The 23641-nt window shown below is 44.5% G+C and overlaps 2 protein-coding genes, 1 long non-coding RNA gene and 1 gene segment (V, D, J or C); 3 read left to right on the forward strand and 1 right to left on the reverse strand.

Moving 5' to 3' along the window:
- Window positions 1-23641, forward strand: part of LOC309490514 (Ig kappa chain V region Mem5-like) — a 243030-nt gene that overhangs the window by 151871 nt on the left and 67518 nt on the right.
- LOC309489960 (uncharacterized protein) lies at window positions 37-3840 on the forward strand (the record flags this gene model as incomplete). Its single annotated transcript, XM_082158915.1, has 3 exons — window positions 37-1307; window positions 3400-3530; window positions 3787-3840. The coding sequence occupies exons 1-3, from the start codon at window positions 221-223 to the stop codon at window positions 3838-3840; spliced, it is 1272 nt and encodes a 423-aa protein (XP_082015041.1). The 5' UTR covers window positions 37-220.
- Window positions 12165-14338, reverse strand: LOC309490477 (uncharacterized protein). The gene is made up of 2 exons (XM_082159672.1): window positions 13975-14338; window positions 12165-13827 (listed from the first exon to the last, which is right to left on the reverse strand). Exons 1-2 carry the CDS (start codon window positions 14136-14138, stop codon window positions 12330-12332), a joined length of 1662 nt encoding a protein of 553 aa, XP_082015798.1. The 5' UTR covers window positions 14139-14338; the 3' UTR covers window positions 12165-12329.
- LOC309490612 lies at window positions 21210-22786 on the forward strand. The gene is made up of 4 exons (XR_014202763.1): window positions 21210-21363; window positions 21503-21615; window positions 21868-21946; window positions 22502-22786. It is a non-coding gene; the product is annotated as an uncharacterized lncRNA (long non-coding RNA).

Raw genomic sequence — 23641 nt, forward strand, 5'->3', positions numbered from 1 at the left:
ATGATTATTGAATTTTGTGAACATTGCTGAAAACTAAATGATGTTTAATTAAACAAGGTTCGGGAGGAACAGGTGCAGATGATTAACCTGACAAGAGCAAGTGGATTTCAATCAGTAATCAACCCAGGACAGTATAAATAACAGCTGAACTTACCTCTGTTCCTCGACAGTTCAGCAGCATTCAGTAGTCTCTCGGTTCTTCACCTAAACTACTAGTGATATGTCTCAGCCAAGCTCTTCATCCGATGAAGGAAACACTTCAGGAGATGCACCTTCTCCTTCAGCAGGTCCAATGATCATCCCTCCAACACCGGTGGTCGCTCCTGAGCCCCAGGCTTCTCCTCGTGGCCGCACACCGGCCCGAGCAACCCGGCGCTTAACAAGACGCCGAGATCAGCCATCACCACCACCGGCAAGACTCCCAGCTGCTTCCCCGGCTTCTTCTTATCACTCAACCGTCCCGACGATCCCACCCATCGGGAAATGGACCGTGGCCGGGCTAAGGCAGGCGTTGGGTAACTCAGACGTACTGACCTCAAGAAAAATGAATAAAGCAGAGCTGTATGATCTATATGTCTCTTTACAGGCGACTCCAAAAACAACCCACAGGCAGAGCAAAGCCCGCAGAGCAATAAATTCACCTGCACAAACCGCACCGTCGTCCTTCCGCTCAGGACACGGCTCAATTCGCCTATCGGGCCGCAGTAGCAGGCCGTCAGCGACCCCGGGCCGTGCTCCAAATTCCGCCATGGCAGGGCCACAACCACCTCTCGACGATGTACAGCCCTCCACCTCGGCTTACGCTGCCACAGCGCATGCAGCCGGGCCCAGCGGCCTTCCCACAGCCGCCCAATTTTACACTCCGGCTGTTCATAACCCTTTTCTTTTTCAGAGGCCTCCAGCTCCCGTTGCAGATACTAGCGCGATGCTATCTGCGCTAGCATCACAGACCAAACAGAGCCAGCAGTTCCTCCCAACAGGGTATAACCCCGCCCACTCCCAATGGGCCGCAGCTCCAGCAACACAACCGAGTGCAGGCCCGCCTCCGCCTGCAGTTCACAGTCATTCCGCTTCTTACTATCCTTCATTTCCTCAAAATGACACTCATTTCCAATTTTCAGCAGGTCATCCAATTGCAAGTGCACCAATGACATTCGCAGCCCCGGGCTATACTCTCCCCAGCTCCGTCATAAATAACAAATCTCCATTTTCTCTCTCAACAGCAATTCCGATGGCCGTGCCATCCAACGCAGTTGCGATGGATCCCCCACCAGTGTCCCAAATCATCCGCGCTCAAATCCTCTCAGGTGCGGACGTCGACCTCTCTTCTCTGCTCTCTCTCCTCCCTGCAGTTGAAAGAGATCGTCAAATCGATTGCGGCGACTTTTCCGTTACGTTAAAAAACACTGAAACTCACTCATCTCGCATCCTTTCGTTTCCCGAATTCACAATTGCTTTTTCTCGATTCACCGAAATCATCTGTTCAACCTTCCCCCATAGGCGGCGCGAACTGAACGACTACCAGGCAATCATTGCCGAACTCGCGCTGTCCTATGGGGGCGGGCACTTTTACACATATCATAAACTGTTTTCAGCTAAAAGTGCCGTGCGCGTCGCACAATGGAACCAGTGCACATACTGGGGTGCACTTGATTCGGATCTTCACAGCAGGGTGTTTTTGGGCTGCAAAAACATTACCTGTGCGGTATGCAGGTCTGTGGCGCACCCAACTGCATCATGCCCACAGGTTAACCCTCCCTCTCTTCCCTACGTGGGAATTGGCAATGTCAAATCCACCAGCTACGTGCCGCGTGCAGCAACCTCCAACACTGTACAGGACTCTGCTTTTAATGAAGGCAGCCAGATCTGTAATTATTTCAACTCGGGCAAATGTCAAAGAGCGCGCTGCCGGTATATGCACATCTGCAGCTTTTGTGGTGGCGCGCATGCTCGCATAGTATGTCCAGTCTTTAAGTCTGTAAATAAAAAATCAAAAAAGTATTTAATGACTCCTGTAAATATTTCACGCATGCATTTCGAACTAGCTCATCACCCGGATACAGAATTTACCGACTATCTGCTGGCAGGTCTAAAAAACGGCTTTAATCCCGGCTTACAATGCCTGCCTTCCCAAAATATCATATGCAATAATCTTCAATCTGCCCTTTCAGAACCTGATGTCGTAGATAAACTGATCAAAAAAGAAGTCGAGTCAGGCTTCATGATCGGCCCGTTCGATAATCCTCCATTTAATCTGTTTCGTATCAGCCCTATTGGAGTGGCTACAAGAAAATTCTCAGGTAAAAAACGCCTTATAATCGACCTGTCAGCCCCGCACAAATCCCCGTTCCCAAGCATAAACAGCTTGATCCCTCTCGACGAATTTTCACTTAAATACCATGACATAGACCAGGCTATAGACATGATCAAAATCGCAGGACGGGGCGCTTGGCTTGCAAAAATTGACATTACATCTGCCTTCAAAGTAATGCCCATCCACCCAGATTCATGGCACCTATTTGGAATTCGCTGGCTTGGGAAATACTATTTTGCAGTACGTTTAACTTTCGGATGTAAAAGCAGCCCTAAAATATTTGACATGCTATCAGAAGCTGTTTGCTGGATTTTGTCGAATAACTACGCCATTCCTTACCTCATTCACCTGCTCGACGATTTTTTAATCATCTCGCCTCCTGACGCCATCCCAGCCGCACACATCCTTACAGTACAAAACGTTTTCTCCGAACTAGGAATTCCTATAGCACAGGAAAAAACCATGGGCCCCGCTACATCCATCGAATTCCTAGGAATTAATTTGGGCACCTAAATTTCGCAATGCGCATCATCCCGCAGGGCCGCCCCTTCATATCACATCTCCTCTCACTAGCGTCCTCCGTCCACTCACTAGAAGACTGCATTTCCTTAAACCAAGCATGTCGCGACGAACTCAGGCTATGGTTAACATTTCTAAAACAGTGGAACGGCCTATCTTTCTTCTACAACAACCTCGTTTCGTCTCCCACCGATATCCAATTGTTCACAGACGCTGCCCCCTCAATTGGGTTCGGGGGATATTATCAAGGTCGTTGGTTCGCGGCTCCATGGCCATCGCAGCTCCAGGACGTTTCTCAATCCTCAGCTCTTTTTGAGCTTTACCCTCTCGTAGTAGCAGCCTTTCTCTGGGGAAAAGAGTGGGCCACAAACAGCGTTTTAGTGCATTGCGACAACGACGCAACAGTGCATTGCATTAACAAAGGCCGTTCCCATTCTCCCGCTCTGATGCCACTCTTAAGGCGTCTAATCTGGATTTCAGCTTGCGATCAATTCATCATTATTGCTAAACATATCCCGGGGACAGAAAATCAAATAGCTGATTCCCTGTCTCGCTTTCTGTTTCAGAAATTCAGGATGCTGGCACCAGAGGCGGATCAATTTCCAACTCCAGTTCCTCGCTATTCAGAACTAATATTCCCGTAAACCACCCGTTAAAACCCCTGCTCGAAGCATCACTCGACTCCATCCTCCAGGCAGTATCTCCAAGGACCCTCCAATCCTACATTACTGCTTGGAGGTGTTTTAAAACCTTCCATCTCTCTTATAACTTGCCTTTCCCTGATTTTTCTCTTCTCTCTATCACCTCTTTTATCTCCTACCTTAATACCATTAAGGGCCTCCAAGTCGGGTCCATCAAAGGCTATTTAAGCGGCATTCAGTTTTTTCACAAACTGATGTACGGCACTCCTTCCACGGAGATTAACAATTCTCAAACCTCCCTCCTGATTAAAGGGATCAAAAAATCCCAACCTTCTCGTCTCAATGCCAGACAACCCATCACGCTAGACATTCTCACCAAATGTATTCATGCCCTCCGCACAGGCTATCAGCCCATCGGTACCGCTCGCACTCTCGACGCCATGTTTATTCTAGCTTTTTTCGGTTTTCTTAGATGCTCGGAACTCGCCATCACCTCCAAATTCGACCCAAAAATCCACCCCACCATCTCAGACTTATCAGTACTAGATGGCGAGACAATTTCTTACCTGATCAAACAAAGCAAAACTGACCAAACTAAAAAAGGTCATTTTATCTACATTTTTAACCTCACTTCGCAAATCCAACCATACCAGTCAATACTGGCTTATCTGCTATGGAGAAGCTCCCAAGCAAAATCTCCTCTGGAACCCCTATTTTTAGATGAATCTAAAAAACCCGCGTCACGTTTTTGGTTCCAGAAACACCTCAAATCCGTTCTCCAAATGTCAGGCATTCCTGCAAATAATTTTTCAAGTCACTCATTCCGCATTGGGGCAGCAACTTCAGCAGCCCAAAAAGGCCTCTCCCAACAGCAGATCCAAACCCTTGGGAGATGGTCCTCTGATGCTTTCCAAAGCTACATCAGGACCAACCGGTTCCACATTAAACAAGCTCACCAAAACCTCATCGAGTGAGAAGCGAAAAAAAAAAAAAAAAAACCTCTTCTTTCCTGTCTTCTCTTTCTGTCCAGCAAGCACTAGTCTTACAGCGGACAGAGTGACAACTTTCCCAGTAGAGCAATTATGTTTTCTTTCATTCAACGAGCATTGGTCTCGTAATGGATGCAGTATAAAGAAAATTCCTGGGCAAGCACTCATTTTCCTGTCTTCCTCTTTCTGCCCAAGCAAACATTGGTCACGGCAGACGGAGCGAGAGCTCCCCCAGTAGAGCACTTACATTTTCTCTTTTATCCAGCGAGCATTGGTCTCACAGCGGATTCAGCGAGGAAATCTCCTGGGCAAGCACTCATTTCACGTTTCCTCTTCCCGTCCAGCGAGCATTGGTCTCTCAGCGGACGGGGTGAGAACTTTCCCAGTAGAGCACTTACATTTTCTTTTATCCAGCGAGCATTGGTCTCACAGCGGATGCAGCAAGGAAATCTCCTGGGCAAGCACTCATTTCATGTTTCCTCTTCCTGTCCAGCGAGCATTGGTCTCTCAGCGGACGGGGTGAAATCTTTCCCAGTAGAAGCGCTTACATTTTTTCTCTTTCTTCCGTTGAGCATTGGTCTCGACGGATGAGGGGCGAGAAAATCTCCTGGGTGAGCTCTCACTTTTCTTTTTTTTCATTTTTCCTATACCCAGTGAGCATTGGTCTCACAGCGGACTTAGCGAGAACTTTCCCGGTGGAGCACTTACGTTTTCTCTCCTCATTCAGCGAGCATTGGCCTCAGCAGATGCAGTGTGAGGAAATCTCCCGGACAAGCACTCATAATTTCCGCTTCTTCTTTCCGCCCAGAGAGCATTGGTCTCCCAGTGGATGGAGTGAGATCTTTCCCGGTAGAGCCCTTACGTTTTTCTCTCCTCATCCAGCGAGCATTGGTCTCTCAACGGATGCAGTGTGAGAATTCTCCCGGGCAAGAACTCATTTTTCCTCCTTTTTCTTTCCTTCCATCCCACAAACTCTTGGCCCAGCACAAAGTGCAATTCTCCCGATCGGTTGTTCCAAATTATAACCGCTCCCCGTTCGCTGACCAGCAGGACCTGTCAGTACAGGTAGTGAGCCACCATCAAGGGCCCTCCTGGTCAAGAATTTAGGCCCCTCCTTGAGAAGCCAGCCCGCCAACTCGGCACTCATTTGGGGGTCTTCAGTCCGGCGGCTGTCCTCTGCTATTTTGCCTTTGGGGGGAGTACTTTGGGTTCGGGCCGAATTCCGAGCTCGTAGCCCTCCCTCCGGACAGCACGCCAAATACGCATAACCCTTACCATAATAAATCATATGTAGATGTGAACTCGTGAAATATATTTATTCATTATTAATCTTTTTTTAAACAATTGGACATATATTTTTTTCACTGACTCATTTATAAGTCAATTAATACTATTATTATTAATTATTAAAATCTTTACATCTTTTTCAGAACAGGAAGGGGACAATAATCTTGCCTTGAAAATATAGTAGGCCTGCAGGCTTATAATTGTCCAGTACACAAAGTATGGCCCATAATCGCTACACTGATCTGGGCCAGACACCTCTCATGCACAATCGGCCCAAATGTTGTCTGCCGTCATGCAGTGCCATCATTGCCACACTTGGCCCACAGTTGGCTGACACGATCTGGGCCACACACCTCCCATCCACAATCGGCCCAAATGTTGTCTGCCTCATGTGCCAGCATTGCCACACTTGGCCCACAGTTGGCTGACATGATCTGGGCCACATACCTCCCATCCACAATCGGCCCAAATATTGTCTGCCGTCATGCATGCAGTGCCATCATTGCCACACTTGGCCCACAGTAGGCTGACATGATGCATGCCAGTGCCGGCAACACGCCAGCAGTGCCATGATGAGGCCACATTTGGGCCAAGTCTGTTTGCTATGTGGGTACATGCACACTTGAGTTTTGTTTATTAACCAATTAGTCTATAAAATGTAGGTGTTTGAAAACCGCCAAACCAATTTTTACCAGAACAATCAAACTCAAAACTGGCCAAATCTGGCAGCACTGGCTTCATGTCATCACTGTTTCCAAATGTCACTGGTTCGTCACTAGGGGGCGATGATCTCTGTGAACCCATGAACCACTGTCTATTTCATTTTACCTGATCTCAGATCAGTTTTTTAAATATTAATGTTTATTGACACATTTTTATAATAAAAAAGGAGTTGTAGTTAAAAGTGTCTAATTGGTCTGATTACCAAGCTCTCCATAAAACAAACAAAACAAGCCCTTCAATTTAATAAACTAACTCATATTATAAAGATATTTCATATTTACTGGTATTAGATGATTTGGTAATTGCAGTGAATAGATTAGACTTTAAATAAAAACATTTGCATTTGGTGTGTAAAAGGTGTTTTTATGCTGAGTTTCTGCTGTTCTGACCAGTGTGTGGCGTTTCCAGAGCTTCAATACAGTGAATCATTATGCAAATCAATCAGTTCAATGGTTTCTAAAAGCTTTGTTTCTCCCATCACTAGAGCAACATGATTTTGGTTCACTTTTGATTTGATAACAGCAGGACAAATAGCAAACTTTGCCTGGCCCACCTCCACTTCTGGCTGGGTCCCCGGCCCAAAACTGGCCCAACACACTGAACATGGACACACAGAGCTTCCTCTGGCCCAGATGTGGCCCACACCCTGTAAAGTGACTCTTATTGACTGATATGGCCCAGGTCTGGCCCAGGCACTGTAAGACAGATCTGGCTGAGAGTCGGCTGGGCAGAAACTGGCAGTGAAACACAAACTCAACCAAGAGTTTTTATTTTAAAATTAACAAATACACTTTAATATAAACATGTATGAACAATTAAAAAATACACTATGATATTAACATTTATTAACAACACACTGATTCTTCATTTGTGATCATGTATTAGTTATGATTTTCATAACATTTTCATATATATTTACACCATTGTCTATACATGTAATGATTATGAAACAATTAGTGTCAGAACGGCTGATTCTTGATCTTGATCTTTTTTATGATATCTTTATATAATAAACTTTTTAATCTCCTATAAATATAATGATCAGTTTGTCTGCGCTGCTTCACTAAAGCAGAAGTGAAAGTGTTCCAGTCCAGATCATGTAACCAATCAAAGAGTGAGACTGAAAACCCCATTTGCATTGTCAGGGTGGAGTGATTGTGATCCTCTCAGAATAGAGCAGCTCTGTCTCCAGAGACCATGTTCAAACCCCAAGAGCTTTATTTGACATTTACTGCTACATCAACCTTCTGAAAAGCACCTGCATCTTCATCTGTTAGTTGAATGATGTTGTCAGACACAAAGTGAACTTGTTGAGAAGCTTTATTGAATGTTGCAGCAAACACAGCAGATTGAAAGATCACACACACACACACACACACACACACACACACACACACACACACACACACACACACACACACACACACACACACACACACACACACACACTCTTTCAGTATTGAGTTGTAAATCACTACAGCTGCAGCACTAGACTCATGTGAATCCTGCCTGACACAGGACACTCAGATACGGCTCATCTTCAGGAGAGAAACATCAGCACTCAGAGCTCTTGTGGAACGAGACCTCATGAGGAGCTCCATCATGTGTTACTCTGCAGACGTACAGCTCTCCCTCTTCCCAGCGTGCTTTGCTGAGGGTCAGGACGCTACTGCGGCTGTAGCGGCCGTCCTGCTGGCTCTCTGCGCTGGTCAGAACCCCCTCGGTGACCTCTGACCCGTCCAGTGTCCAGCTCACCAGCGCCCCCTGTGGAGAGTAAGAGCTGAGCAGGCAGAGCAGTGCGGCTGAGTCTCCAGAGATCTGCAGAGAAGAGGGCGGCAGCAGAGACACTGAGGGCTTCACTGTGGGACCAGCTGCAGGAGACAAACACAACACATTCACACACACACACACACACACACACACACACACACACACACACACACACACACACACACACACACACAACACACAACACACTGCACTGCACATTCACAGCATAGGAATAATGCTGCTCTAGTTTTAGATTCAATCATTATAAAACAATATCACTAACATTGTACTTAAAGCTTTTATACATATTGCATTATAAAAGTACGTTTTAATGCATTAATTATGCACTGCTATATACATTAAAATGCATGTATGATCTAATCAATAAGTGTAACAGCAGTTATAACACATATTATCTATTATCAGGCCGATCTGACTGCTTTAATTTCAGCAATTATTCACTCTGAACATAAATATCTTAAATTTTGAGATATTCACCTGAACTGAAAATGTAACTCAATTTCAAACAGAGTTAAAACACAATTGAATCATACAGAATGAACAAAACACTGAATTATAAGCACAACATGAGCAAAAGTGATTCAGTATCATTGACTGAACTACAGAAAGTAGCAACATTTACATTCTGATGTCAAATCTCTTTATTCCATGTATGATTTCTACACAATAAAAGATGAACTAAATATGAACTCAGTGTAGAAATAAATGAAGGAAAAACAAACCTGTAATAAACTGATTAAACTCATAGTGAGACACAGTGTGGAAATATGTTCAGAATTTTATTTAATTTTTTTATATATATATGTATATATTTCTTTTTTGAAAGGAATAATGCTATTCTTATAATAATATCATTGTTTCAGATTAAATTATTATACAAAAATATCAGTAACACTTTAATTAAAGCCTTTATAAATATTGCATTATAAAAGTATTTTTAATGCATTTATATATTGTTTTACACATTATGATGCATGTATGATCTCATCAATAATTGTAACCGCAGTTATAACACATTATAATATTATTGTCACGTTAATTACAGAAAACAAAGGGAGAACTCAAATGCAAAGGGAAAAAGATATTTATTACAAAAGAAACACTAAACACAAAACAAAACCCACGAGGGGGAAAACATAACTAAATACAAAACAACAACTTCAAAAACGAACATACCAAAAGGGGTCACGGGAGAACAGGAGACGTGTACAAGACAACGATCCGACACAGACTGCAAACACAAAGGAACTTATAAAAGGGACAAATCAGGCAGGTAATGAGGAACAACAGGTGGGGCAAATGAAACCAATAATAAGATAACAAGGAGGGTGGGGTCAAAACAATGACAGGAACACAAACACCACATGTGCTACACAAGACAGGACAGGCATGTGACATTACCCCCTCCTAAAGGAGCGGCTACCAGACGCTCCACTAGGGACGGGAGGGACAGACCAGGGCGGGACGGGAGGGACAGACCAGGGCGGGACGGGAGGGACAGACCAGGGCGGGACGGGAGGGACAGACCAGGGCGGGACGGGGGGAACAGGAAAGACAGACCAGGGTGGGACGGGAGGGACAGAACAGGGCGGGACGGGAGGGACAGACCAGAGTAGGGCAGGGGAAATGGACAGTTCGGGAGGCCAGGGCGGGCCACAGAGTTCGGGCGGCCAGGGCGGAGACCTTCCCTCGGGCGGCCAGGGCGGAGACCTTCCCTCGGGCGGCCAGGGCGGAGACCTTCCCTCGGGCGGCCAGGGCGGAGACTTTCCCTCGGGCGGCCAGGGCGGAGACTTTCCCTCGGGCGGCCAGGGCGGAGACTTTCCCTCGGGCGGCCAGGGCGGAGACCTTCCCTCGGGCGGCCAGGGCGGAGACTCTCCCTCGGGCGGCCAGGGAACAGGCACCGGCTCAGGAACAGACATCACCGGCTCGGGCACTGGAACTGGCACCACCGGCTCGGGCACTGGAACTCCCACCACCGGCTTGGGCACTGGAACTCCCACCACCAGCTCGGGCACTGGAACTGGCACCACCGGCTCGGGCACTGGAACTGGCTCGGGCACTGGAACTGGCACCACCGGCTCAGGCACTGGAACAGACACCACCGGCTCGGGCACTGGAACAGACACCACCGGCTCGGGAACTGGCACCACCGGTTCAGGAACAGACACTGGCTCCGGCTCAGGAACAGACACTGGCTCCGGCTCAGGAACAGACACTGGCTCCGGCTCAGGAACAGACACTGGCTCCGGCTCAGGAACAGACACTGGCTCCGGCTCAGGAACAGACACTGGCTCCGGCTCAGGAACAGACACTGGCTCCGGCTCAGGAACAGACACTGGCTCCGGCTCAGGAACAGACACTGGCTCCGGCTCTGGCTCAGGAACAGACACTGGCTCCGGCTCTGGCTCAGGAACAGACACTGGCTCCGGCTCAGGAACAGACACTGAAGGTTTGAAGGGCGTCTCCAGGATCCGAGCTAAACGCTCTAAATAGCCGATCAGTGCCCCCCCGGCCATGAGAATGGGCATCTCCCGATCTGTCTCCGACTGGGCAGATGTGGCTTGAACCATCTCTGGCTGGGCAGATGTGACCTGAACAGTCTCTGACTGGGCAGACGGAACGTGAACAGTCTCGGGTTGGGCCACTAGACTCGGGACCACCAGACTCGGGACCACCGGAACAGGGACCACTGGAACAGGGACCACCGGAACAGGGACCACCGGAACAGGGACCACCGGACTCAGGATCGCTGGAACAGGGACCACCGGAACAGGGACCACCGACATAGCCACGGAGGGGTTCTTTCCTCTCCTCCTCCGTTTCGGAACCACCGGAACTGGGACCACCGGAACTGGGTCGAGGAGGGGCCAGAGTGGAGAGTGGTCTTGAAATTCCTCTCGCCCACCTCCTCTACTGCGGCCTCCACGGGTCCCGCGAAATATGACCAACCGGGTCCCCTCAAAACTTTGCCTCCTCTCCCGCTCGGTGGCTGGGGAAGAGACCCTTTGCTGAGTCCTTGACATGGTCGGATCGTTCTGTCACGTTAATTACAGAAAACAAAGGGAGAACTCAAATGCAAAGGGAAAAAGATATTTATTACAAAAGAAACACTAAACACAAAACAAAACCCACGAGGGGGAAAACATAACTAAATACAAAACAACAACTTCAAAAACGAACATACCAAAAGGGGTCACGGGAGAACAGGAGACGTGTACAAGACAACGATCCGACACAGACTGCAAACACAAAGGAACTTATAAAAGGGACAAATCAGGCAGGTAATGAGGAACAACAGGTGGGGCAAATGAAACCAATAATAAGATAACAAGGAGGGTGGGTTCAAAACAATGACAGGAACACAAACACCACATGTGCTACACAAGACAGGACAGGCATGTGACAATTATCTATTCATTGTTACACCTCCAAAAAATGATAATACTGTTATGAGGTTGGAGAGAGATGAACCCAATCGCAGACAGAATGCAATAAACACAGATTTATTCAGACAAAACAGGGAAAACAAAACCCACGATGGGGCAAAACAAGGCTGGAGGGCAAAAACAAAGACTAACCACACTAGACTAAGACTTGACAGATAACTAGACAAATGACTAACAGCAGCAACAAGATCAGGACTTTACACGACAGAGTTCTTCACAAGGTACTCACGGGAAGGTTAACACACACTGAGAATCACACAAACAGTCCAGGCAGGGGTCAAAACCAAAGAAGCAGTCCAAAACATAAAACAGATACAAAACCGGCAACAAGGCAGAATACGGAAGTGGTGTGATAATAGACAAGGACTCCGTGACACATACTAAAACAGACAAGGTATATATACACAGGGAACACAAGCTAAACAAGATAACAAGGGGGGCATGGTAAACTGAAACACCTGTGAAGACTAATCAACATAACGTGGAACAACTGAACATGACAAGACACATGGCAGGATCACATGACAAGCAGGAAATAATATAACAGACACTAACAAGGAACAAGACACAAAACCCACACCGTGACATAACCTCCCCTCTACGGAGCGGCTACCAGACGCTACAAGACGTGACAGACCAAACAAAAATCCAGGCGGGAGGTGGAGTGGTGGAGGATCAGGGGGAGGGATGGGGGGCCAGGTCCATGGAGGGAAACGGGGACAGGGAGTGACAGCTCATCTGGCGGCCAGGACGGGGACGACAGTCCATCGGGCGGCCAGGGCGGAGCCTTTCCCTCGGGCGGCCAGGGCGGAGACTCTCCCTCGGGCGGCCAGGGCGGAGACTCTCCCTCGGGCGGCCATGGCACAGGAACAGACACCACCGGCTCAGGCACTGGAACAGACACCACCGGCTCAGGCACTGGAACAGACACCACCGGCTCAGGCACTGGAACAGACACCACCGGCTCAGGCACTGGAACAGACACCACCGGCTCAGGCACTGGAACAGACACCACCGGCTCAGGCACTGGAACAGACACCACCGGCTCAGGCACTGGAACAGACACCACCGGCTCAGGCACTGGAACTGGCACCACCGGCTCAGGCACTGGAACTGGCACCACCGGCTCAGGCACTGGAACAGACACCACCGGCTCAGGCACTGGAACAGACACCACCGGCTCAGGCACTGGAACAGACACCACCGGCTCAGGCACTGGAACAGACACCACCGGCTCAGGAACAGACACCACCGGCTCAGGAACTGGAACAGACACCACCGGCTCAGGAACTGGAACTGGCACCAACGGCTCAGGCACTGGAACTGGCACCAACGGCTCAGACACTGGAACTGGCACCAACGGCTCAGGCACTGGAACTGGCACCCCCGGCTCAGGCACTGGAACTGGCACCACCGGCTCAAGAACTGGAACAGACACAGGCTCGACTGCGACCATCTTGTCAGGAGACACAGGCTCGGCAGTCGTGACGTGAACAGCCTCGGCGGCGGCCATCTTGTCCGAAGACACAGGCTCGGCAGGCGTGATGTGAACACTCTCAGCGGTGGCCATCTTGTCCGAAAACCCAGGCTCGGCAGGCGTGACGTGAACAGGCTCGGCGGCGGCCATCTTGTCCGAAGACACAGGCTCGGCAGGCGTGACGTGAACAGGCTCAGCGGCGGCCATCTTGTCCGAAGACACAGGCTCGGCAGACGTGACGTGAACAGTCTCTGTGGCGGCCATATTGTCCGAAGACACAGGCTCGGCAGACGTGACGTGAACAGTCTCTGTGGCGGCCATCTTGTCCGAAGACACGGACTCGGCAGATGTGACGTGAACAGTCTCTGGCTGGGCAGACGGGACGTGAATACTCCTGGGAAACTCTAGGATCTTGAATAGCGTCGAAAAATAATCCAAGAGTTTTTCAGCCGCTATGGCAACAGCGGGCTGCTCAGGCACGGCCTCCTGGATGACAGTGGGCTGTTCGGGGACAACCACCGGAACTGGGACCACCGGCCTCGGGACCACCGGAACAGTCACGGAGGGAGTCCCTCTTCTCCTCCTCCATTTCGGGACCACCGGAACTGGGACCACCGGAACTGGGCTGGAAACCACCGGCCTCGGGACCACCGGCCTCGGGACCACCGGAACTGGGACCACCGGAACAGTCACGGAGGGAGTCCCTCTTCTCCTCCTCCATTTCGGGACCACCGGAACTGGGACCACCGCAACTGGGACCACCGGAACTGGGCTGGAAACCACCAACCCAGGGTCGAAGAGGGGCCAGAGTGGAGAGTGGTGTTGGTCTTTCTCTCGTCCACCTCCTCTACTGCGGCCTCCACGGGTGCCGCGAAAAATGACCAATCGGGTCCCCTCAAAACCTTGCCCCCTCTCCCGCTCGGTGGCTGGGGAAGAGGCACTGGTAAACATACTGCTGGATCTTGACAGGACGGAGTCCTTCTGTCACGATCCACACTCGGGAAGAAGGGAAAGATCCAAGGGTGCAGTATGAAATGTTTAATAGGGAAATCCTTACTCACAAACAGTCCAGGCAGGGGTCAAAACCAAAGAAGCAGTCCAAAACATAAAACAGATACAAAACCGGCAACAAGGCAGAATACGGAAGTGGTGTGATAATAGGCAAGGCAAGGCAAGGCAAGTTTATTTATATAGCACATTTCATACACAATGGCAATTCAAAGTGCTTTACATAGAAGAAATTAAAATAATAAAAAGAAATAAGAATAATTAAAACAGTTTAGAAAAATAAAATTAAATACAGTACAGTATCATATCAGTATCATAACATACTTCTTGACAGGCTGGAAAACTGGGTGGGGCTTTCTGGGATAGTCCTAAAATGGTTCAGGTCATACTTAGATGGGAGAGGTTATTATGTTAGTATAGGAGACCATAAGTCTGAGTGGACATCCATGACATGCGGAGTCCCTCAAGGGTCAATCCTTGCACCACTCCTGTTCAACCTGTATATGCTCCCAATGAGCCAAATAATGAGAAATAACCAAATTGCTTACCACAGCTATGCAGACGACACACAGCTGTACTTAGCCCTATCGCCTAATGATTACAGCCCCATTGACTCCTTGTGCCGATGCATTGACGAAGTCAACAGTTGGATGTGTCAAAACTTTCTTCAATTAAACAAAGACAAAACTGAAGTTATTGCGTTTGGAAACAAAGATGAAGTTCTCAAAGTGAACGCATACCTTCACTCCAGGGGTCAAACAACTAAACATCAAGTCAGGAATCTTGGTGTGACACTAGAGTCAGACCTTAGTTTCAGTAGTCATGTCAAAGCAATAACTAAATCAGCATACTATCATCTGAAAAATATTGCAAGAATTAGATGCTTTGTTTCCAGACAAGACTTAGAGAAACTTGTGCATGCTTTCATCACCAGCAGGGTGGATTATTGTAATGGACTCCTCACTGGCCTTCCCAAAAAGACCATAAGACAGTTGCAGCTCATACAGAACGCTGCCGCTAGGATTCTGAGCAGAACCAGAAAATATGAACATATCACACCAGTCCTCAGGTCTTTACACTGGCTCCCAGTTAGATTTAGGATTGATTTTAAAGTATTATTACTGGTATATAAATCATTCAATGGCCTAGGACCTCAATACATTGCAGATATGCTCACTGAATATAAACCCAACAGATCACTCAGATCATTAGGATCATATCAGCTAGAAATACCAAGGGTTCACTCTAAACATGGTGAGTCTGCTTTTAGCTATTATGCCAGCCACAGCTGGAACCAGCTTCCAGAAGAGATCAGATGTGCTCCTACAGTGGTCACATTCAAATCCAGACTCAAAACACTTCTGTTTAGCTATGCATTTACTGAATGAGCACTGTGCCACTGTGCGTCCGACTGTTTTTACTGTACTGTATTTTATTCTATTTTTCTAAACTGTTTTAATTATTCTTATTTCTTTTAATTATTTTAATTTCTCCTATGTCAGCAGGGCATTTAGCCCGTAACTGTAAATGCCCACTCAGAAAGTGATAATGTGAAAGTGACGTGTATTAATGTGGGTCTGAAAGTAGAACAGTATTTAAATGACGATATTAAAGTTTTCGTCTGAGAAAGAATGTGAACGCAGTGCTAAAGAAAGTGAAAAGAACGTGTGAGTAAATGAGGGAGAAAAGAAAGTTAAAGGAAAGTTGATAGATGGAAGTCGTAAGAAGATTGAAGGTTAAAAGAAGGTTGAAAGATTTAAGTCTTAAGGGATTCCTTTGAAGGAAAGATTTATAATAATATTCTTTTTTTTATTTTTTTTTTAAGTACTGTATTCTATTTTATTTTTCTAAACTGTTTTAATTATTCTTATTTCTTTTCATTATTTTAATTTCTTCTATGTAAAGCACTTTGAATTGCCATTGTGTATGAAATGTGCTATATAAATAAACTTGCCTTGCCTTGCCTTACAGTACAGTCGGACGAACAGTGGCACAGTGCTCATTCAGTAAATGCATAGCTAAACAAAAGTGTTTTGAGTCTGGATTTGAATGTGACCACTGTAGGAGCACATCTGATCTCTTCTGGAAGCTGGTTCCAGCTGCGGCTGGCATAATAGCTAAAAGCAGACTCACCATGCTTAGAGTGAACCCTTGGTATTTCTAGCTGATATGATCCTAATGATCTGAGCGATCTTGGGTTTATATTCAGCGAGCATATCTGCAATGTATTGAGGTCCTAGGCCATTGAATGATTTATATACCAGTAATAATACTTTGAAATCAATCCTAAATCTAACTGGGAGCCAGTGTAAAGACCTGAGGACTGGTGTGATATGTTCATATTTCCTGGTTCTGCTCAGAATCCTGGCGGCAGCGTTCTGTATGAGCTGCAACTGTCTTATGGTCTTTTTGGAAAGGCCAGTGAGGAGTCCATTACAATAATCCACCCTGCTGGTGATGAAAGCATGCACAAGTTTCTCTAAGTCTTGTCTGGAAACAAAGCATCTAATTCTTGCAATATTTTTCAGATGATAGTATGCTGATTTAGTTATTGCTTTGACATGACTACTGAAACTAAGGTCTGACTCTAGTGTCACACCAAGATTCCTGACTTGATGTTTAGTTGTTTGACCCCTGGAGTGAAGGTATGCGTTCACCTTGAGAACTTCATCTTTGTTTCCAAATGCAATGACTTCAGTTTTATCTTTGTTTAACTGAAGAAAGTTTTGACACATCCAACTGTTGACTTCATCAATGCATTGGCACAGGGAGTCAATGGGGCTGTAATCGTTAGGCGATAGGGCTAAGTACAGCTGTGTGTCGTCTGCATAGCTGTGGTAAGCAATTTGGTTCTTTCTCATTATTTGGCTCATTGGGAGCATATACAGGTTGAACAGGAGTGGCGCCAGAATTGAGCCTTGAGGGACTCCGCATGTCATGGATGTCCACTCAGACTTATGGTCTCCTATACTCACATAATAACCTCTCCCATCTAAGTATGACCTGAACCATTTTAGGACTATCCCAGAAAGCCCCACCCAGTTTTCCAGCCTGTCAAGAAGTATGTTATGATCGACAGTGTCAAATGCAGCACTGAGGTCGAGTAGTACCAGCACTGATAATTTACAAGGACAAATAATAGACAAGGACTCCGTGACACATACTAAAACAGACAGGGTATATATACACAGGGAACACAAGCTAAACAAGATAACAAGGGGGGCGTGGTAAACTGAAACACCTGTGAAGACTAATCAACATAACGGGGAACAACTGAACATGACAAGACACATGGCAGGATCACATGACAAGCAGGAAATAATATAACAGACACTAACAAGGAACAAGACACAAAACCCACACCGTGACAAATACACCAAAACTCATGACAAACAACCAATTCTAGACGTAACAAGAAATTTGCAAATATTATAAAACATTTTAACTTTGGTTACAGTTATTTATGAAAACATATATGACATTATAACATCCGCTATTGATACCTTTATAATGCATTATACATAAAGGCTTCAAGTAAAGTGTCACCACAATATCTAATAATCATTATTATTAATAAATGTTTTTCTTTTTTCAAGTATAAAACACTTTCTGAAATTATTATTTATTTTTTTAAATATGTAATTAAATAGACTTACATTTGATCACGTTTAGTTCCTCCACCGAAAGTCCACCACAGTGATACAATCTAATGAAACGCTCGTACAAAAACCTCTATTCCACTCGAGTGAACACACACTCCAGCAGAGAGAGAGAAACAACACTTCAACACACTGATATTAGAAGATCCTCAGCTCTTCTCAACACTCACTCATTCAGATTTGACTAAATGCTTTCTGATATAACACTGTTTAAAGAAATATATTTGATGAGCTGTGACCTCTGAGGTGACCTTTGACCTCTTTGATCATGGATGATGTTGTGGAGTTTCTCATAATGATGCTTCTGTTCTTCATATGCAGATCAATCATCATGATTCACAGAAAAACCTGCAGCTTCAAATAAATGAATCAATAATTCTGAACATTTCAGATGCACATTGTTTAATATATAATGACCTGATTATGAGTCCTGATGAACTTCATGCAAGTGGAAAATGTGGGGAAAAATAGACATCATGGAAATCAACAGAGATGGACGTTCATCTGCACATCCTCAGTGTCTCAGGAGTCACAATAAAAATACTAAATAAAGTCATGATTCTGTAACTCTAGTGTATATTAGTTTGTTATCAGCACAAGCTGTTGTAAATCCTGCCCACTTCTTTGCATTGTCAGCACATGCTTCAGTGCTCTGAGAGTGTTTATAGTGCTGTGAGTTTAACACTTCATGACTGAGAGCAGAACACAATCTTCATCATCACACAAGACTAAACTACAGCAATGAACACAATCAACATCTTCATCTGGACCATTTCACTGTTTATTCAAGGTCTGTGTAATACAGTTTTTATAATGATTATTAATTCTCTTAAAATGTGATTTTTATCATATACTGTAAATCATCATATATATCATTATAATTTTTGTTGGTGTTTTCTTCCAGAGTGTAGAGGACAATATACTGTAACTCAGAGTCCATCAATACCAGCAGTTCAACCAGGAGAAGAAGTCAGAATAAACTGTAAAACCAGCAGTGATGTGCATGGTGGGAGTTACTTACACTGGTACTCACAGAAACCTGGAGAAGCTCCTAAACTCCTCATATATTTTGCAACAACCCGTAATACTGGAACTCAATCTAGATTCAGTGGCAGTGGATCTGGCAGTGATTTTACTCTGACCATCGGTGGAGTCCAGACTGAAGATACAGGAGATTATTACTGTCAGAGTTATCACAGCAGTGGTAGTGGAGTGTTCACACAGTGATAAAGAGTCGTACAAAAACCTCTGTCAGTCAGACGTCACAGTGACTGCACTGATACAGCTGAGAGAAACTGCAGCTGCTGATGGAGGATCACAAACTACACAATATCAATGTTTAGTTCAAAGTTTCTAAAGACCTTAAAGGTAAATATGATATAAGATTTTCTTTATGCTAAAATACATGAACCCAGTTCGCAGTGATGTAGTGGTGCCTGGAGAAGTGGGTATACTCTTAATTTATGCCCCCAATATTTGTTTAAGCGTCCCAGCAAAGGATGAACTCTCTGTGTTATAAACAGTGACATGTGAGACTAGTCTTGCATATTAGTTCACCCCAAAATGGGCCAGTAGTATTTGCACATTATCACTTAACTTTTGCTGCTTGACTTCAGGGAGAAAGGATCATTATGAAATTAATATTAGCCACAGAAGAGGAGCAGTTTCTGCAATTAATACTGGCCCACAGACTATAGGAAGAGACAACTAAATAATTATGAATTTTGAGTGACTATTCCTTAGTCCATCCACACATGAAAATTGGACCACTAGTCTCTCACATTGTAAATAGTCTGAGCCAGTAGTTTATTTTGTGAACTATCTCTTAGAACAGCTGATTTGCAGCAGATAGTGTAGGCCAGAGTGTGCCACCATTATACGTTTACACTATCTGTTGCAAATCAGCTGTTCTAAGAGATAGTTCACTCAAAATTCATTATTATTTAGTTGTCTCAATTCCTATAGTCTGTGGGCCAGTAAAAATAAACTAATCTCTGACTGAAACACCATGCTTACCTCATCTTTAATATATCATATTAGATTAGTTTATTTAACATTAAAATATCATCATCATCATCATCATTCAAAGAATTCAACAAAATATTCAAAACAATGTTAAAACATAACAATATATATAACAAAAATATATAAATTTTACAACATTTTCATGAAAACCACAATGATATACTCATGCAGGGTTTCTAAAGAAGTGCTTATATTTTTGGCTCAAGGGACTTAACTTCAGTAGGTAAGTAGCGCAATTTCATAAATATGAAATAAGAAATAACTGATTTTGAATTTATAGTCAGTGCAGGTTTTTAAACCTGTCAAAAGCCTGTCTACCCCTGTACTCCAGTATATTGCAGACACACTTGCTCTCTGCAGGGGTTTTCACAGAGAGGCAGTACGGTGGTCTTCAACCAGGTCCTTGTATACTTTCTAGGATCAAACTTTGAAGTAGGGGGTCCGTTGATGTTAATCGTCATTAAGTTTGATATGTTTGAGACCAGTAGGACAGCCCTTTTGTCTGTGCTTATATTGTTCATAAGGCTAAAGTTCCTCTCACACTCTGCTGTGCTGACAGGGAATGTTTTCATACAGTTAAAGGAGAACTCTGTAACTCTAGCGAACTCTAGTCACTTCTTCGCTGATTTTCCCTTTTGTTGTCGCATGTTTTCCCCACGAGCTCCCCCTACAGTTGTGGGGGGGCGTATATTTCACAACACAGTCGTAAAAAACTCACTTGCGGCGGCCTCCTCCCCCTCTCTACCGCTGCTCATGTGCGTTTGTTTTGATCGGAGCAAGCCAACTGTATCGCGTGGAGCTATGTCTACCGAGGTGAGTAATCTGGTAATACATCATACATGCGTGTGTGTTTATGTCGAATTGCCGTAAAGCAATTTGTGTTTCGCGCTCGTTCTCGTTCTAGTTCTCGCTTCTCACGAGACTTCCAATTTCACTTTGCCGGGACGGCAATGCGCAAGTTGCAAGGTTGGTTTTCCGCCTGGGAACGCTGGGGGGAGCGGGGAAAGTCACCAATATCACCAGAACAGGTTGTTTAACCATCCAAATTATTTTTAGACAGTTTTATTAAGTTAAAAAAGTTACCAAGTTCTCCTTTAATGAGTGGTTTCAGGTCATTGGGCTCACTGTTGGGCTCTTCCAGTAGGTCCCGCATCCCATTCAGTGCTTGGTCTGTGCACAAGTTAAATCGCTTGCACAGTCGCTTAACTTGTTCTTCACCATGGCGGATGCTGGGGTTTGATGGCCATTTACTCTGATCAAGGATGCTGAGGTCCTTGATGGTCTCATCTTCGAAAGACAAGCGTTGCTGAAGATTGTTGCGACTAAACCGTTATTTATTCGTTAGAAGTATGTTTACATATCCTCTTCAAACACTGATAACTGCCAATGAAAAGATATTTGTTAAATTTTTTTTAGATCAAGCATTGGAATAAGATTTGTATCGGTGGAGAACACCCAACAGAGAGTCAAATCCACCAACTACGGTAAGTTTTTTTATTAAAAATCCTCTGTTTCGAAAACCTACACTGGGATTAATATATAGTATTGAGTATGATTCTCATCTAATTAAGACACTAATAGAAAGTCTGAGTAACTTTTTGTCCTTTTGTCTTTCTTCTGAAGTGGCGCACTGAAAGGGGATTCATGTCATCTTCATCAGTCCTTTCTTTAATTCACTGGAAAACATAAAGGGAAAGACCCTCAGACGTGTCATAACAGGATAAATGCGGCTGCAGGTACAATTATATGATGGCTTGATTTTGGTACCAATTGGCTTTTTTTGTGCTTCCCTTGCTATGATACACATTTTTCTGATGGGATTGCCATGCTTTAAGTGTATGTTCACATTTTTAATCATGTAATAACTAACAGTCTCAAATGACATTACTCTGTTCATGTTGTGTGAATGTGTGAAGGAATGGTAAAAAAAAAAAAAAAGTCCTGCTTTAAGGACTTTTCATTTAATCATTTCTTCGTTCCGCCTCCAGATTCTCCAAGGATCCGGCTAATTACTGGCAGTTTAGTGGAGGGTTTTTCTTTAGCTGCTACATTGCACTATCACTTCTGGTACGGATTCATTGACATTTTGTGATATGTTTTGATTTTACTTAATTTAATAAAATTTTACTTAATTTTATTTAATTAGTACAATGTATAGTTAGGAATCTGGATTAAAACAGTGTAATGTTTCTCCACAAATATTATCAGATATATACGGAGCCCCCAGGGGTAAGGTGAAAATTGTTGAAACAATATAAACCTTCATTTAAAGATATAAGCTAAAGAACAACAGACCACAACCCTCTCAGCTCAACACCACCATTTGTGGATTTCTTCGTCTGTTTTAAAGATGAAATCATGACCTTATGATGATAGTAACCGTAACTTACACATGGAGTAATATTAAAATAACTCAGTTCCACCTTGGGGATCTGAAGAACTGCTTGTGAATAAATGGTTGATATTGTAAATTTACATCTGAATACATCAAATATGTGTTTTAGAATGGATAGTGTTGTAGACTTTGTTTTCTGCCCGACTGTAATTGAACTGTAAAGTGAAAATCTTGTACATTACTTATTTTGTATTCAGTTTTCAGGGTTTTTGCTTTTATTTACACAGGATAGTGCCGACAGCGGAGGAGAAGTGAAGAGGGAGCGAGAGGAAGGCTGGGACTCTGTCGAGCACTGCACAAGGCTTCACATTTTATTGAGAATTTAAACAACTTTTTTTACTGTTCATTTTAAATATTAAATGTTGTATTTAATTTAAGGTTTACTGTAATTGAACAAAAACTGTCTTTAAATATTCCACTTAGATTTCTACTTCTACAGGTTTTTAACATTACATCGAAAACATCATTTTAAAGTTAAAGATAAAGTTAACGTTTGAGATGTTTTTCATCTGTTTTAGAAAGTATTTTTATACTTTTTTGTTTTGTTGTCCAAAATAAACTTGTTTTACAATCTTGAGCATGTGTTAACTCTTTATTAAATGTGTTTGTAATTAAGCCATTGCTGCCAGTCATTTGACAGTTAACAGTCTTTTAGTGTACAGTATGTACAGTTCATCACACATTCAGTCAGCATTGCCATGACTCATATTCCAACTGCAAACTAGTTTGTAATTGAATGTACAATTGTATTCTTCCATGATGAAAGGTGAAACAATTAACGTCACAATGTCAACATTGATTCAATTTGCAAAACCGAAGCATAATTCAACGTTGTTTCACTTTGACATACAACCTTTATTCACCCATATTGAAGAAGAGACGGTGAAACAACGTCACGATATCAACATTGATTTGATTTGCAAAATCGAAACATAATTCAACATTGATTCAACCTTGGTCTCGACATTGATTAACCGGTGAATCAACGTTGAAATGCCAGCTGGGAGGCTTGGTGTATAGTGTGGGATTGTGGGGCTCATCATCCGCAAAACCTGCAAAACCCCCCGTATATGATGAGCCACTCAGTAACAGGGCATAGTTAAGATATTGCACAATAATCCATAGAATATTGCTTTTGGGTATTACATAATTCAAATGGTCATTTAGACCAAACCGAAAAATACCTTTGAGAGCAGCATCATTAAAGTCCACAGTTCACAGAGTTCCTCCACATACGTCTCCACGGGACGATCCCCCTGGCGTAGATGCAGGAGGGCCACTGCTGGGTTCATAGGAGAAGGTCAAGTATTCTTTAAGGATCCACTGCAGGCAAGCTTGTAGAACCCAAGTGCAGTTTAATTAACATA

This window comes from Leuciscus leuciscus (assembly GCF_965113295.1).
Source record: "Leuciscus leuciscus genome assembly, chromosome: 25".
NCBI classification, from domain to species: Eukaryota; Metazoa; Chordata; class Actinopteri; order Cypriniformes; family Leuciscidae; genus Leuciscus; species Leuciscus leuciscus.